Source organism: Ascaphus truei, chromosome 2 (assembly GCF_040206685.1).
Source record: "Ascaphus truei isolate aAscTru1 chromosome 2, aAscTru1.hap1, whole genome shotgun sequence".
NCBI lineage: Eukaryota > Metazoa > Chordata > Amphibia > Anura > Ascaphidae > Ascaphus > Ascaphus truei.
Genome location: NC_134484.1, coordinates 2,400,422 through 2,415,884, shown reverse-complemented (window position 1 = coordinate 2,415,884; position 15,463 = coordinate 2,400,422). Strand labels below are relative to the sequence as shown.

The window sequence follows — 15,463 nt, the reverse complement described above, 5'->3', positions numbered from 1 at the left end:
AACCCTGTCACTGCCATTAGTACACTTTGCCCCTAGCAGAGACTGACCCCTTAACCATGTCACTGCCATTAGTAACATTGGCCCTAGGAGAGACTGACCCCTAATAATGCTATTGGCATGGAAACACGTTCTCAATGTTTTATCATGTTCTTTTCTTAACATGTCCTTTTTGCTGTGTTTTCATCTGTTTTTTATTTAAGTGGCGTTACAGGTTACCATGGAAACATCTGTTATTCCAACGTGTGAACGGCAGCCGCCATTTTTAATTTCCAGTATTTACATTTTTGCGATATATTGTATCTTCAGATTGAAACAGTTACGGAATGTTACATAATTTTCATCACTATACAGACGGACTCCACAATATAATATATATATATATGTATATTTCAGCTTTTCATAAGGATAGCAATGAAGTCCAGGCAGCGGATAAAAGCAACACCAGGCCGATGGATCACACCGACGCTGGGAGGTGGGAGAAATGTGAACAGATACTTTACTGAAGTGCAGTGGCTGCAGGGAACAGCGCCCCAGCAGAGGTGGTGCAGCACATACAATGAAAGCGTTCCAGAATAACAGGGACAGACCGGCGATTGGACAGAACATGCAGAATAAAGATCTGACATCGGACATTTGGTAGCAAGAAAGGAAACCACCTGTATGGGCCATATAGTCGGTCCCAGTCCTGGATGTGTATGTCTCTGTGTTGTTACACAGTGTGGGGTGAGGTCAGTATAGAAGCTTCCGGATGAGCGGGACGGTGAAGGAGAGCATGGTGAGGTGGAGGTGGCTGCTCCCGCTGGTAAGGATATTGGAAGGGTCCCTGGTGCTGATACTTGTGCTGGAGCACATGACGGTATTGGCACCATACACATACCCGCAGGCAGACACTGTGGTACACCCACTCATGGATAAAGTGTCTTCTGGGAAGAGATCAACAAAGATAAGAAATCAGGTGTTGGGACAAACTGTTTGCAATGTAGCCTCAGCGCAGTGATGCAGTGAGCTGTGTAATTACAGGTTATCCTCAGCACAGTGATGCAGTGAGCAGTGTAATTACAGGTTATCCTCAGCACAGTGATGCAGTGAGCTGTGTAATTACAGGTTAGCCTCAGCGCAGTGATGCAGTGAGCAGTGTAATTACAGGTTAGCCTCAGCGCAGTGAGCAGTGTAATTACAGGTTAGCCTCAGCGCAGTGATGCAGTGAGCAGTGTAATTACAGATTATCCTCAGCGCAGTGATGCAGTGAGCAGTGTAATTACAGGTTATCCTCAGCACAGTGAGCAGTGTAATTACAGACTATCCTCAGCACAGTGATGCAGTGAGCAGTGTAATTACAGGCTATCCTCAGCGCAGTGATGCAGCGAGCAGTGTAATTACAGGTTATCCTCAGCACAGAGATGCAGTGAGCAGTGTAATTACAGGTTATCCTCAGCACAGTGATGCAGTGAGCAGTGTAATTACAGGTTATCCTCAGCACAGTGATGCAGTGAGCAGTGTAATAACAGGTTATCCTCAGCACAGTGAGCAGTGTAATTACAGATTATCCTCAGCACAGTGATGCAGTGAGCAGTGTAATTACAGGTTATCCTCAGCACAGTGATGCAGTGAGCAGTGTAATTACAGGTTATCCTCAGCACAGTGATGCAGTGAGCAGTGTAATTACAGTTTATCCTCAGCACAATGATGCAGTGAGCAGTGTAATAACAGATTATCCTCAGCGCAGTGAGCAGTGTAATTACAGGTTATCCTCAGCACAGTGATGCAGTGAGCAGTGTAATTACAGGTTATCCTCAGCACAGTGATGCAGTGAGCAGTGTAATTACAGGTTATCCTCAGCACAGTGATGCAAAGAGCAGTGTAATTACAGATTATCCTCAGCACAGTGATGCAGTGTAATTACAGATTATCCTCAGCACAGGGAAGCAGTGAGCAGTGTCTGTGCAGTGTAATTACAGATTATCCTTAGCGCAGGGAAGCAGTGAGCAGTGTCTGTGCAGTGTAATTACAGGTTATCCTCAGCGCAGGGAAGCAGTGAGCAGTGTCCGTGCAGTGTAATTACAGATTATCCTTAGCGCAGGGAAGCAGTGAGCAGTGTCTGTGCAGTGTAATTACAGATTATCCTAAGTGCAGGGAAGCAGTGAGCAGTGTCTGTGCAGTGTAATTACAGATTATCCTTAGTGCAGTGAGGCTGTGAGCAGTGTCTGTGCAGTGTAATTACAGATTATCCTCAGTGCAGGGAAGCAGTGAGCAGTGTCTGTGCAGTGTAATTACAGGTTATCCTCAGCGCAGGGAAGCAGTGAGCAGTGTCTGTGCAGTGTAATTACAGATTATCCTCAGCACAGTGAGGCTGTGAGCAGTGTCTGTGCAGTGTAATTACAGATTATCCTTAGCGCAGGGAAGCAGTGAGCAGTGTCTGTGCAGTGTAATTACAGATTATCCTTAGCGCAGGGAAGCAGTGAGCAGTGCCTGTGCAGTGTAATTACAGATTATCCTAACTGCAGGGAAGCAGTGAGCAGTGTCTGTGCAGTGTAATTACAGATTATCCTTAGTGCAGTGAGGCTGTGAGCAGTGTCTGTGCAGTGTAATTACAGATTATCCTAAATGCAGGGAAGCAGTGAGCAGTGTCTGTGCAGTGTAATTACAGATTATCCTTAGTGCAGGGAAGCAGTGAGCAGTGTCTGTGCAGTGTAATTACAGATTATCCTTAGTGCAGTGAGGCTGTGAGCAGTGTCTGTGCAGTGTAATTACAGATTATCCTTAGTGCAGGGAAGCAGTGAGCAGTGTCTGTGCAGTGTAATTACAGGTTATCCTCAGCGCAGAGAAGTAGTGAGCAGTGTCTGTGCAGTGTAATTACAGGTTATCCTCAGCACAGTGAGGCTGTGAGCAGTGCCTGTGCAGTGTAATTACAGATTATCCTTAGCGCAGGGAAGCAGTGAGCAGTGTCTGTGCAGTGTAATTACAGATTATCCTCAGCGCAGGGAAGCAGTGAGCAGTGTCTGTGCAGTGTAATTACAGATTATCCTTAGCGCAGGGAAGCAGTGAGCAGTGTCTGTGCAGTGTAATTACAGATTATCCTCAGCGCAGGGAAGCAGTGAGCAGTGTCTGTGCAGTGTAATTACAGATTATCCTTAGCGCAGGGAAGCAGTGAGCAGTGTCTGTGCAGTGTAATTACAGATTATCCTTAGCGCAGGGAAGCAGTGAGCAGTGTCTGTGCAGTGTAATTACAGATTATCCTAAGTGCAGGGAAGCAGTGAGCAGTGTCTGTGCAGTGTAATTACAGATTATCCTTAGTGCAGTGAGGCTGTGAGCAGTGTCTGTGCAGTGTAATTACAGATTATCCTCAGTGCAGGGAAGCAGTGAGCAGTGTCTGTGCAGTGTAATTACAGGTTATCCTCAGCGCAGGGAAGCAGTGAGCAGTGTCTGTGCAGTGTAATTACAGATTATCCTTAGCGCAGGGAAGCAGTGAGCAGTGTCTGTGCAGTGTAATTACAGATTATCCTAAATGCAGGGAAGCAGTGAGCAGTGTCTGTGCAGTGTAATTACAGATTATCCTAAATGCAGGGAAGCAGTGAGCAGTGTCTGTGCAGTGTAATTACAGATTATCCTTAGTGCAGTGAGGCTGTGAGCAGTGTCTGTGCAGTGTAATTACAGATTATCCTTAGCGCAGGGAAGCAGTGAGCAGTGTCTGTGCAGTGTAATTACAGGTTATCCTCAGCGCAGGGAAGCAGTGAGCAGTGTCTGTGCAGTGTAATTACAGATTATCCTTAGCGCAGGGAAGCAGTGAGGAGTGTCTGTGCAGTGTAATTACAGATTATCCTAAGTGCAGGGAAGCAGTGAGCAGTGTCTGTGCAGTGTAATTACAGGTTATCCTCAGCGCAGGTAAGCAGTGAGCAGTGTCTGTGCAGTGTAATTACAGATTATCCTTAGCGCAGGGAAGCAGTGAGCAGTGTCTGTGCAGTATAATTACAGGTTATCCTCAGCGCAGGGAAGCAGTGAGCAGTGTCTGTGCAGTGTAATTACAGATTATCCTTAGTGGAGGGAAGCAGTGAGCAGTGTCTGTGCAGTGTAATTACAGATTATCCTAAGTGCAGGGAAGCAGTGAGCAGTGTCTGTGCAGTGTAATTACAGATTATCCTTAGCGCAGGGAAGCAGTGAGCAGTGTCTGTGCAGTGTAATTACAGGTTATCCTCAGCGCAGGGAAGCAGTGAGCAGTGTCCGTGCAGTGTAATTACAGATTATCCTTAGCGCAGGGAAGCAGTGAGCAGTGTCTGTGCAGTGTAATTACAGATTATCCTAAGTGCAGGGAAGCAGTGAGCAGTGTCTGTGCAGTGTAATTACAGATTATCCTTAGTGCAGTGAGGCTGTGAGCAGTGTCTGTGCAGTGTAATTACAGATTATCCTCAGTGCAGGGAAGCAGTGAGCAGTGTCTGTGCAGTGTAATTACAGGTTATCCTCAGCGCAGGGAAGCAGTGAGCAGTGTCTGTGCAGTGTAATTACAGATTATCCTCAGCACAGTGAGGCTGTGAGCAGTGTCTGTGCAGTGTAATTACAGATTATCCTTAGCGCAGGGAAGCAGTGAGCAGTGTCTGTGCAGTGTAATTACAGATTATCCTTAGCGCAGGGAAGCAGTGAGCAGTGCCTGTGCAGTGTAATTACAGATTATCCTAACTGCAGGGAAGCAGTGAGCAGTGTCTGTGCAGTGTAATTACAGATTATCCTTAGTGCAGTGAGGCTGTGAGCAGTGTCTGTGCAGTGTAATTACAGATTATCCTAAATGCAGGGAAGCAGTGAGCAGTGTCTGTGCAGTGTAATTACAGATTATCCTTAGTGCAGTGAGGCTGTGAGCAGTGTCTGTGCAGTGTAATTACAGATTATCCTTAGTGCAGGGAAGCAGTGAGCAGTGTCTGTGCAGTGTAATTACAGGTTATCCTCAGCGCAGAGAAGTAGTGAGCAGTGTCTGTGCAGTGTAATTACAGGTTATCCTCAGCACAGTGAGGCTGTGAGCAGTGCCTGTGCAGTGTAATTACAGATTATCCTTAGCGCAGGGAAGCAGTGAGCAGTGTCTGTGCAGTGTAATTACAGATTATCCTCAGCGCAGGGAAGCAGTGAGCAGTGTCTGTGCAGTGTAATTACAGATTATCCTTAGCGCAGGGAAGCAGTGAGGAGTGTCTGTGCAGTGTAATTACAGATTATCCTAAGTGCAGGGAAGCAGTGAGCAGTGTCTGTGCAGTGTAATTACAGGTTATCCTCAGCGCAGGGTAGCAGTGAGCAGTGTCTGTGCAGTGTAATTACAGATTATCCTAAATGCAGGGAAGCAGTGAGCAGTGTCTGTGCAGTGTAATTACAGATTATCCTAAATGCAGGGAAGCAGTGAGCAGTGTCTGTGCAGTGTAATTACAGATTATCCTTAGTGCAGTGAGGCTGTGAGCAGTGTCTGTGCAGTGTAATTACAGATTATCTTTAGCGCAGGGAAGCAGTGAGCAGTGTCTGTGCAGTGTAATTACAGGTTATCCTCAGCGCAGGGAAGCAGTGAGCAGTGTCTGTGCAGTGTAATTACAGATTATCCTTAGCGCAGGGAAGCAGTGAGGAGTGTCTGTGCAGTGTAATTACAGATTATCCTAAGTGCAGGGAAGCAGTGAGCAGTGTCTGTGCAGTGTAATTACAGGTTATCCTCAGCGCAGGGAAGCAGTGAGCAGTGTCTGTGCAGTGTAATTACAGATTATCCTTAGCGCAGGGAAGCAGTGAGCAGTGTCTGTGCAGTATAATTACAGGTTATCCTCAGCGCAGGGAAGCAGTGAGCAGTGTCTGTGCAGTGTAATTACAGATTATCCTTAGTGCAGGGAAGCAGTGAGCAGTGTCTGTGCAGTGTAATTACAGATTATCCTAAGTGCAGGGAAGCAGTGAGCAGTGTCTGTGCAGTGTAATTACAGATTATCCTTAGTGCAGTGAGGCTGTGAGCAATGTCTGTGCAGTGTAATTACAGGTTATCCTCAGCGCAGGGAAGCAGTGAGCAGTGTCTGTGCAGTGTAATTACAGGTTATCCTCAGCACAGTGAGGCTGTGAGCAGTGTCTGTGCAGTGTAATTACAGATTATCCTTAGCGCAGGGAAGCAGTGAGTAGTGTCTCTGCAGTGTAATTACAGATTATCCTAAATGCAGGGAAGCAGTGAGCAGTGTCTGTGCAGTGTAATTACAGGTTATCCTCAGCGCAGGGAAGCAGTGAGCAGTGTCTGTGCAGTGTAATTACAGATTATCCTTAGCGCAGGGAAGCAGTGAGCAGTGTTTGTGCAGTGTAATTACAGGTTATCCTTAGCGCAGGGAAGCAGTGAGCAGTGTCTGTGCAGTGTAATTACAGATTATCCTCAGCGCAGAGAAGCAGTGAGCAGTGTCTGTGCAGTGTAATTACAGGTTATCCTCAGCGCAGGGAAGCAGTGAGCAGTGTCTGTGCAGTGTAATTACAGATTATCCTTCGCGCAGGGAAGCAGTGAGCAGTGTCTGTGCAGTGTAATTACAGATTATCCTCAGCGCAGGGAAGCAGTGAGCAGTGTCTGTGCAGTGTAATTACAGGTTATCCTCAGCGCAGGGAAGCAGTGAGCAGTGTCTGTGCAATGTAATTACAGGTTATCCTCAGCGCAGGGAAGCAGTGAGCAGTGTCTGTGCAGTGTAATTACAGGTTATCCTCAGCGCAGGGAAGCAGTGAGCAGTGTCTGTGCAGTGTAATTACAGGTTATCTTGAGCGCAGGGAAGCAGTGAGCAGTGTCTGTGCAATGTAATTACAGGTTATCCTCAGCGCAGGGAAGCAGTGAGCAGTGTCTGTGCAGTGTAATTACAGGTTATCCTCAGCGCAGGGAAGCAGTGAGCAGTGTCTGTGCAGTGTAATTACAGGTTATCTTGAGCGCAGGGAAGCAGTGAGCAGTGTCTGTGCAGTGTAATTACAGATTATCCTCAGCGCAGGGAAGCAGTGAGCAGTGTCTGTGCAGTGTAATTACAGATTATCCTCAGCGCAGGGAAGCAGTGAGCAGTGTCTGTGCAGTATAATTACAGGTTATCCTCAGCGCAGGGAAGCAGTGAGCAGTGTCTGTGCAGTGTAATTACAGATTATCCTTAGTGCAGGGAAGCAGTGAGCAGTGTCTGTGCAGTGTAATTACAGATTATCCTAAGTGCAGGGAAGCAGTGAGCAGTGTCTGTGCAGTGTAATTACAGATTATCCTTAGCGCAGGGAAGCAGTGAGCAGTGTCTGTGCAGTGTAATTACAGGTTATCCTCAGCGCAGGGAAGCAGTGAGCAGTGTCCGTGCAGTGTAATTACAGATTATCCTTAGCGCAGGGAAGCAGTGAGCAGTGTCTGTGCAGTGTAATTACAGATTATCCTAAGTGCAGGGAAGCAGTGAGCAGTGTCTGTGCAGTGTAATTACAGATTATCCTTAGTGCAGTGAGGCTGTGAGCAGTGTCTGTGCAGTGTAATTACAGATTATCCTCAGTGCAGGGAAGCAGTGAGCAGTGTCTGTGCAGTGTAATTACAGGTTATCCTCAGCGCAGGGAAGCAGTGAGCAGTGTCTGTGCAGTGTAATTACAGATTATCCTCAGCACAGTGAGGCTGTGAGCAGTGTCTGTGCAGTGTAATTACAGATTATCCTTAGCGCAGGGAAGCAGTGAGCAGTGTCTGTGCAGTGTAATTACAGATTATCCTTAGCGCAGGGAAGCAGTGAGCAGTGCCTGTGCAGTGTAATTACAGATTATCCTAACTGCAGGGAAGCAGTGAGCAGTGTCTGTGCAGTGTAATTACAGATTATCCTTAGTGCAGTGAGGCTGTGAGCAGTGTCTGTGCAGTGTAATTACAGATTATCCTAAATGCAGGGAAGCAGTGAGCAGTGTCTGTGCAGTGTAATTACAGATTATCCTTAGTGCAGGGAAGCAGTGAGCAGTGTCTGTGCAGTGTAATTACAGATTATCCTTAGTGCAGTGAGGCTGTGAGCAGTGTCTGTGCAGTGTAATTACAGATTATCCTTAGTGCAGGGAAGCAGTGAGCAGTGTCTGTGCAGTGTAATTACAGGTTATCCTCAGCGCAGAGAAGTAGTGAGCAGTGTCTGTGCAGTGTAATTACAGGTTATCCTCAGCACAGTGAGGCTGTGAGCAGTGCCTGTGCAGTGTAATTACAGATTATCCTTAGCGCAGGGAAGCAGTGAGCAGTGTCTGTGCAGTGTAATTACAGATTATCCTCAGCGCAGGGAAGCAGTGAGCAGTGTCTGTGCAGTGTAATTACAGGTTATCCTCAGCGCAGGGAAGCAGTGAGCAGTGTCTGTGCAGTGTAATTACAGATTATCCTAAATGCAGGGAAGCAGTGAGCAGTGTCTGTGCAGTGTAATTACAGATTATCCTAAATGCAGGGAAGCAGTGAGCAGTGTCTGTGCAGTGTAATTACAGATTATCCTTAGTGCAGTGAGGCTGTGAGCAGTGTCTGTGCAGTGTAATTACAGATTATCTTTAGCGCAGGGAAGCAGTGAGCAGTGTCTGTGCAGTGTAATTACAGGTTATCCTCAGCGCAGGGAAGCAGTGAGCAGTGTCTGTGCAGTGTAATTACAGATTATCCTTAGCGCAGGGAAGCAGTGAGGAGTGTCTGTGCAGTGTAATTACAGATTATCCTAAGTGCAGGGAAGCAGTGAGCAGTGTCTGTGCAGTGTAATTACAGGTTATCCTCAGCGCAGGGAAGCAGTGAGCAGTGTCTGTGCAGTGTAATTACAGATTATCCTTAGCGCAGGGAAGCAGTGAGCAGTGTCTGTGCAGTATAATTACAGGTTATCCTCAGCGCAGGGAAGCAGTGAGCAGTGTCTGTGCAGTGTAATTACAGATTATCCTTAGTGCAGGGAAGCAGTGAGCAGTGTCTGTGCAGTGTAATTACAGATTATCCTAAGTGCAGGGAAGCAGTGAGCAGTGTCTGTGCAGTGTAATTACAGATTATCCTTAGTGCAGTGAGGCTGTGAGCAATGTCTGTGCAGTGTAATTACAGGTTATCCTCAGCGCAGGGAAGCAGTGAGCAGTGTCTGTGCAGTGTAATTACAGGTTATCCTCAGCACAGTGAGGCTGTGAGCAGTGTCTGTGCAGTGTAATTACAGATTATCCTTAGCGCAGGGAAGCAGTGAGTAGTGTCTCTGCAGTGTAATTACAGATTATCCTAAATGCAGGGAAGCAGTGAGCAGTGTCTGTGCAGTGTAATTACAGGTTATCCTCAGCGCAGGGAAGCAGTGAGCAGTGTCTGTGCAGTGTAATTACAGATTATCCTTAGCGCAGGGAAGCAGTGAGCAGTGTTTGTGCAGTGTAATTACAGGTTATCCTTAGCGCAGGGAAGCAGTGAGCAGTGTCTGTGCAGTGTAATTACAGATTATCCTCAGCGCAGAGAAGCAGTGAGCAGTGTCTGTGCAGTGTAATTACAGGTTATCCTCAGCGCAGGGAAGCAGTGAGCAGTGTCTGTGCAGTGTAATTACAGATTATCCTTCGCGCAGGGAAGCAGTGAGCAGTGTCTGTGCAGTGTAATTACAGATTATCCTCAGCGCAGGGAAGCAGTGAGCAGTGTCTGTGCAGTGTAATTACAGGTTATCCTCAGCGCAGGGAAGCAGTGAGCAGTGTCTGTGCAATGTAATTACAGGTTATCCTCAGCGCAGGGAAGCAGTGAGCAGTGTCTGTGCAGTGTAATTACAGGTTATCCTCAGCGCAGGGAAGCAGTGAGCAGTGTCTGTGCAGTGTAATTACAGGTTATCTTGAGCGCAGGGAAGCAGTGAGCAGTGTCTGTGCAGTGTAATTACAGATTATCCTCAGCGCAGGGAAGCAGTGAGCAGTGTCTGTGCAGTGTAATTACAGATTATCCTCAGCGCAGGGAAGCAGTGAGCAGTGTCTGTGCAGTGTAATTACAGGTTATCTTCAGCGCAGGGAAGCAGAGAGCAGTGTCTGTGCAGTGTAATTACAGATTATCCTCAGCGCAGGGAAGCAGTGAGCAGTGTCTGTGAGGTGTAATTACAGGTTATCCTCAGCGCAGGGAAGCAGTGAGCAGTGTCTGTGCAGTGTAATTACAGATTATCCTTAGCGCAGGGAAGCAGTGAGCAGTGTCTGTGCAGTGTAATTACAGATTATCCTCAGCGCAGGGAAGCAGTGAGCAGTGTCTGTGCAGTGTAATTACAGGTTATCTTCAGCGCAGAGAAGCAGTGAGCATTGTCTGTGCAGTGTAATTACAGGTTATCCTCAGCGCAGGGAAGCAGTGAGCAGTGTCTGTGCAGTGTAATTACAGGTTATCCTCAGCGCAGGGAAGCAGTGAGCAGTGTCTGTGCAGTGTAATTACAGGTTATCCTCAGCGCAGGGAAGCAGTGAGCAGTGTCTGTGCAGTGTAATTACAGGTTATCCTCAGCGCAGGGAAGCAGTGAGCAGTGTCTGTGCAGTGTAATTACAGATTATCCTCAGCGCAGGGAAGCAGTGAGCAGTGTCTGTGCAGTGTAATTACAGGTTATCCTTAGCGCAGGGAAGCAGTGAGCAGTGTCTGTGCAGTGTAATTACAGGTTATCTTGAGCGCAGGGAAGCAGTGAGCAGTGTCTGTGCAGTGTAATTACAGGTTATCCTCAGCGCAGGGAAGCAGTGAGCAGTGCCTGTGCAGTGTAATTACAGGTTATCCTTAGCGCAGGGAAGCAGTGAGCAGTGTCTGTGCAGTGTAATTACAGGTTATCCTCAGCGCAGGGAAGCAGTGAGCAGTGTCTGTGCAGTGTAATTACAGATTATCCTCAGCGCAGGGAAGCAGTGAGCAGTGTCTGTGCAGTGTAATTACAGGGATTACTCACCTTTTTTACTTATCTGTGGATTGAGGGAAAACGAGAAGCAGTAGTTCTCTGTGCCTCTGCAGCTGACGGTCTCTGTAACGGCGCACACGTTAGATGTCACGGACAGACATCCTGGGCAGGATCGCCCGTTCCATGATCCTTCAGGAATAGCTGTGAAGACCGGGAGAGAGAAAAAAGAATGAATTCAGGCCGTATGATACCTTGTATTGGACCAACAAAATGTAATAGTCCAAAAATATCATCTGTATTCAAAACAGAGCCAATTCCAAAATAAATCTTCCACCTTTTCATTATTTAGTATCGTGGTTGAGGTAAAAAAATAAAAATAAAACACATGTCCATTGAGTTTAATCTTTGCTGAATTCTAACTGGGTAACACATATCTTATGTAAATAGTTAGATTTGATAGAGAGAGAGGCTCTTTTGCCGGTGGTGGCTGTATATGTTTCCTTAAACGTATCTCCTGAATCTGCAATCACAATCTTTACGGGTAGTAAATTGCACATTGTCCCTTATTGTAACTAACCCCGTCCTTTCTACAGGTGAAATTCCCTTCCAAGGGATGAGACTGCACAATCTTTGGGATGGAAGGTCTTGCACAATCTTTGGGATGGAAGGTCTTGCACAATCTTTGGGATGGAAGGTCTTGCACAATCTTTGGGATGGAAGGTCTTGCACAATCTTTGGGATGGAAGGTCTTGCACAATCTTTGGGATGGAAGGTCTTGCACAATCTTTGGGATGGAAGGTCTTGCACAATCTTTGGGATGGAAGGTCTTGCACAATCTTTGGGATGGAAGGTCTTGCACAATCTTTGGGATGGAAGGTCTTGCACAATCTTTGGGATGGAAGGTCTTGCACAATCTTTGGGATGGAAGGTCTTACACAATCTTTGGGATGGAAGGTCTTGCACAATCTTTGGGATGGAAGGTCTTGCACAATCTTTGGGATGGAAGGTCTTGCACAATCTTTGGGATGGAAGGTCTTGCACAGTCTTTGGGATGGAAGGTCTTGCACAGTCTTTGGGATGGAAGGTCTTGCACAATCTTTGGGATGGAAGGTCTTGCACAATCTTTGGGATGGAAGGTCTTGCACAATCTTTGGGATGAAAGGTCTTGCACAATCTTTGGGATGGAAGGTCTTGCACAATCTTTGGGATGGAAGGTCTTGCACAATCTTTGGGATGGAAGGTCTTGCACAATCTTTGGGATGGAAGGTCTTGCACAATCTTTGGGATGGAAGGTCTTGCACAATCTTTGGGATGGAAGGTCTTGCACAATCTTTGGGATGGAAGGTCTTGCACAATCTTTGGGATGGAAGGTCTTGCACAATCTTTGGGATGGAAGGTCTTGCACAATCTTTGGGATGGAAGGTCTTGCACAATCTTTGGGATGGAAGGTCTTGCACAATCTTTGGGATGGAAGGTCTTGCACAATCTTTGGGATGAAAGGTCTTGCACAATCTTTGGGATGGAAGGTCTTGCACAATCTTTGGGATGGAAGGTCTTGCACAATCTTTGGGATGGAAGGTCTTGCACAATCTTTGGGATGGAAGGTCTTGCACAATCTTTGGGATGAAAGGTCTTGCACAATCTTTGGGATGGAAGGTCTTGCCCAATCTTTGGGATGGAAGGTCTTGCCCAATCTTTGGGATGGAAGGTCTTGCACAATCTTTGGGATGGAAGGTCTTGCACAACCTTTGGGATGGAAGGTCTTGCAGAATCTTTGGGGTGACCTTGGATAAATTTGTTGGTGGGACAACCCCTGTTGAGGTCAAATTAACCCTTCCACTGCAAGAGATGCCCCTTACAAAGCCAGTACTCACACGGGGGTATCCCAGGATTGCAGAGGTCTGAAGTACAGCACTTGTTACTGATCACCAGTCGGTTGTAAGGGGTTCTTAGTATGATAACTTCTTCACAGTCACTGGGGCTCCCACATTCTCTGACCAGCACTGAGGGGATGGGCGTCTCTGTAAAAATAAAAATAAAGTCATTAAAATAGCAATGTAAAAAAAAAGACGTGTAGGATTGTAAAACAGACCGGCGGGTACATTAACGTGATTGCTAATTTAAATGAAAAAGAATAACAATGTCCTCTTATTCATTTACGTGCTGACATTGTTGCTGAACAAGAGGGAGGAAAGGGGCCACCCAAAATTGTGGGGTTCCTGCACAGAGAGCAAATGAACTGGTTGAGGAAGCTCAGTGTTAGCTCTCCGTGACCTCGGGAAGGCCACTCTGTCATACCAACATTAGATTGTAAGCTCTGTGGGGCATGAAATAATTGTGTCTGCATCATTCTGTGTAGAGGAAAAATGACTGCAGTATTATTATTACTAAAGAACAAAGCAGTGAAACGTCGCGGAGGGGCGGAGCTTCGGAGGGGCGGAGCTTCGGAGGGGCGCTCACCAGAATAAGGGCAGTTTTACAGGTTTCTGCAAATGAAATCATCGAAACGGCAAAAATCAGCAACATTGAAAGAAATGCAGGGCCATAGTTACTAATAAATACAATTCCACTGGAGCCGGTTGTAACACTTTTTTTTAACTTAATATTCATTAAATATATGTATTTTGTGTTTCTTTAATATAAATGTTTTGTATCACTACACACTTAGATTGTAAGCTCTTCAGGGCAGGGGCTCCTTTTCCTAATGTCACTTTTATGTCTGAAGCGTTTATTCCCATTATGTGTTATTTATATTATGTCCTGTGTATTACCGCTATATATATATATATATATATATATATATATATATTGTGACAAACGGCTTACTCCGGGGCTCCGCCGTCTGTCCGGGACTGTTAGAACACGGTCTTTTAGGGTAGGTTAAATGATGAGACGTCACGTACTGTTCCTTTAAACAGGCTATGCCTGGTTTATTCAGTCCCAGGCACTGAGACTGCCACAGTTTAAACAGAAAACAAAGCCAAACAAAAAGCTGCTCGTCTGAGCGATAACTTAAACTTAGATGTCCCTGACTCAGAGTTGGAAGTGGCTTGTCCACTTCCACCAACAAAATAAGTACCTTTGCAGTCTTTAGACAAACTAACAGAATGAATGAAGCGATTTGGGAAAGAGGCTTTCTCACCCCTCTGCAGTTCAGCAGCCTTCCAGGCTCTTGGGCGGGGGGGCCCAGAGGAAACAGGAAACAGGTCTTATATACCTGAACTCTAATCAGCATGACAGGTGACAGAAAACAGGCAGCAGACAAACTGTGGAATGGAGTGCCTGTACCACGAGGCTGCCCTGTTCAGCTTAGACAGGACAGAAACTGTTCAGTATCCTGGGAGCCCTGTATATGGAGTTTATTACCAACCCCTGGTTTCTGTCACAATATATATATATATATATATATATATAAAACTGTCCTCTAGGTGCTGAGTAAGGGACCTTTCTAGCTCTCAGAGAGTTAATCCCTTAGAGTTAGTTCAGCAGCAGCTGTTGCCTAATTGAGCAGACTGAACAGCTGAACAAGGAAGTGTTTAAGGAAAACACAGAGAGCTGCCATGCTGCCAGAGAGACAATGCTGAGAGTCACAGAGTAAGTGATTGCTGTCCCAAAGAGGGGAGCAGAGAAAGAAGGAAGGCTGGCACAGCCCTTGGCAGTGGACCTGCAGAGGAGAGTTTCTCTGAGCTCACGTAGGGCCAAGTTCCCCTAAGGAAGGAAAGGGGGAAGGGACCGTGCTGAAGCGGGGACGTCTGCTCCAATGGACTAACAGATGAGATATGTGTCCAGTGCTGGTATTATAGTCTATGAGGTGTGTGTGTGTATATGTGTATATATACAGTGGCGGCCGAGCTGAGTCTTCTGCCGCCGCCACCGCAATGTGTGGGCAGACGCGGCTGTTTTTTTTTTTTTGCCGACGCGTGCCGCGCGTCACTGATGCGCGGTCACGCGTGCCAGGGTGCGTGCGCGCGTGGCGCGCATGCCCAGGGTTCCCCGAAGGTGGTGTCGGGGTTATGGGGGATGTGGGAAGCAGAGGGGGACCCCGGGGGAACCGGAGAAGCAGGGCAGAGCAGAGGCAGAGGTCGCGAGGGGAGGGGAACGAGGGGAAAGATGCAGGGAAGATGCGGCTGGCGCGCGGCCAAGTTCGGCGCCAGCCCGAAAAAAGCCGCGGGACAAGACGGGTAAGTGTGAGACTGAAGCTGGTTGCAGCAGTATATATATATATGTATCCCCCTGTAAACAGCTCAGGCTATACCTATCTTCCTTCTACTGTGGTAAGTCCTGTTAAGATCAGGCGCCAATAATCAGTATGGGTTTCCCCCCTTCATAGCCCTGCCCTGAGTGGTAGACGCCGGCCTGGACTCTGCTGCAGGCGTGAGCAAGAGGGAGGTTCCGCTGACACCAGGAGGGGAGGGGCTAGCGCTATATCTAGCAGCCACTCCAGTGAGTAGTGGTCGCTCTCTTTTTCTTCGTCCTGGCTGTGTGCCGTGTTCCTCTCTTAATTGATGGTTCTTCACTAGAGAGAGTAGCTTAAGTAGAGTTCGAGTGAGCAGTGAGACCAAGGGTCTAGAGCTGCTGAGTATTAGGCCGTGAGCCACGACTCCTGCGGAACGGTCCGAGGAGTATCAGGAGGCTACGGGCTCCCCGGCGCAGCATGCCGGTTGAGAGCGAGAGGAACCAAACCGATCAACGTC

General features: G+C 47.1%; 1 protein-coding gene across 2 annotated transcripts in view; it reads right to left on the bottom strand.

Annotated features, from left to right (window-relative positions):
• Positions 1-228: 228 nt before the first annotated feature.
• The window catches only part of LOC142474880 (phospholipase A2 inhibitor gamma subunit B-like), a 78,449-nt gene continuing 63,214 nt past the window's right edge, over positions 229-15,463 (bottom strand). The window contains exons 4-6 of one of the 2 annotated variants that reach the window (XM_075581030.1): positions 12,644-12,790; positions 10,821-10,970; positions 229-920 (exon numbers count right to left, since the gene is read on the bottom strand). In XM_075581030.1, coding sequence (XP_075437145.1) covers positions 730-920; positions 10,821-10,970; positions 12,644-12,790 — 488 coding nt within the window. In that variant the 3' untranslated portion in view covers positions 229-729. Of the gene's footprint in view, positions 924-10,820; positions 10,971-12,643; positions 12,791-15,463 lie in introns of both variants that reach the window. The other variant, XM_075581026.1, reaches the window with a different exon arrangement.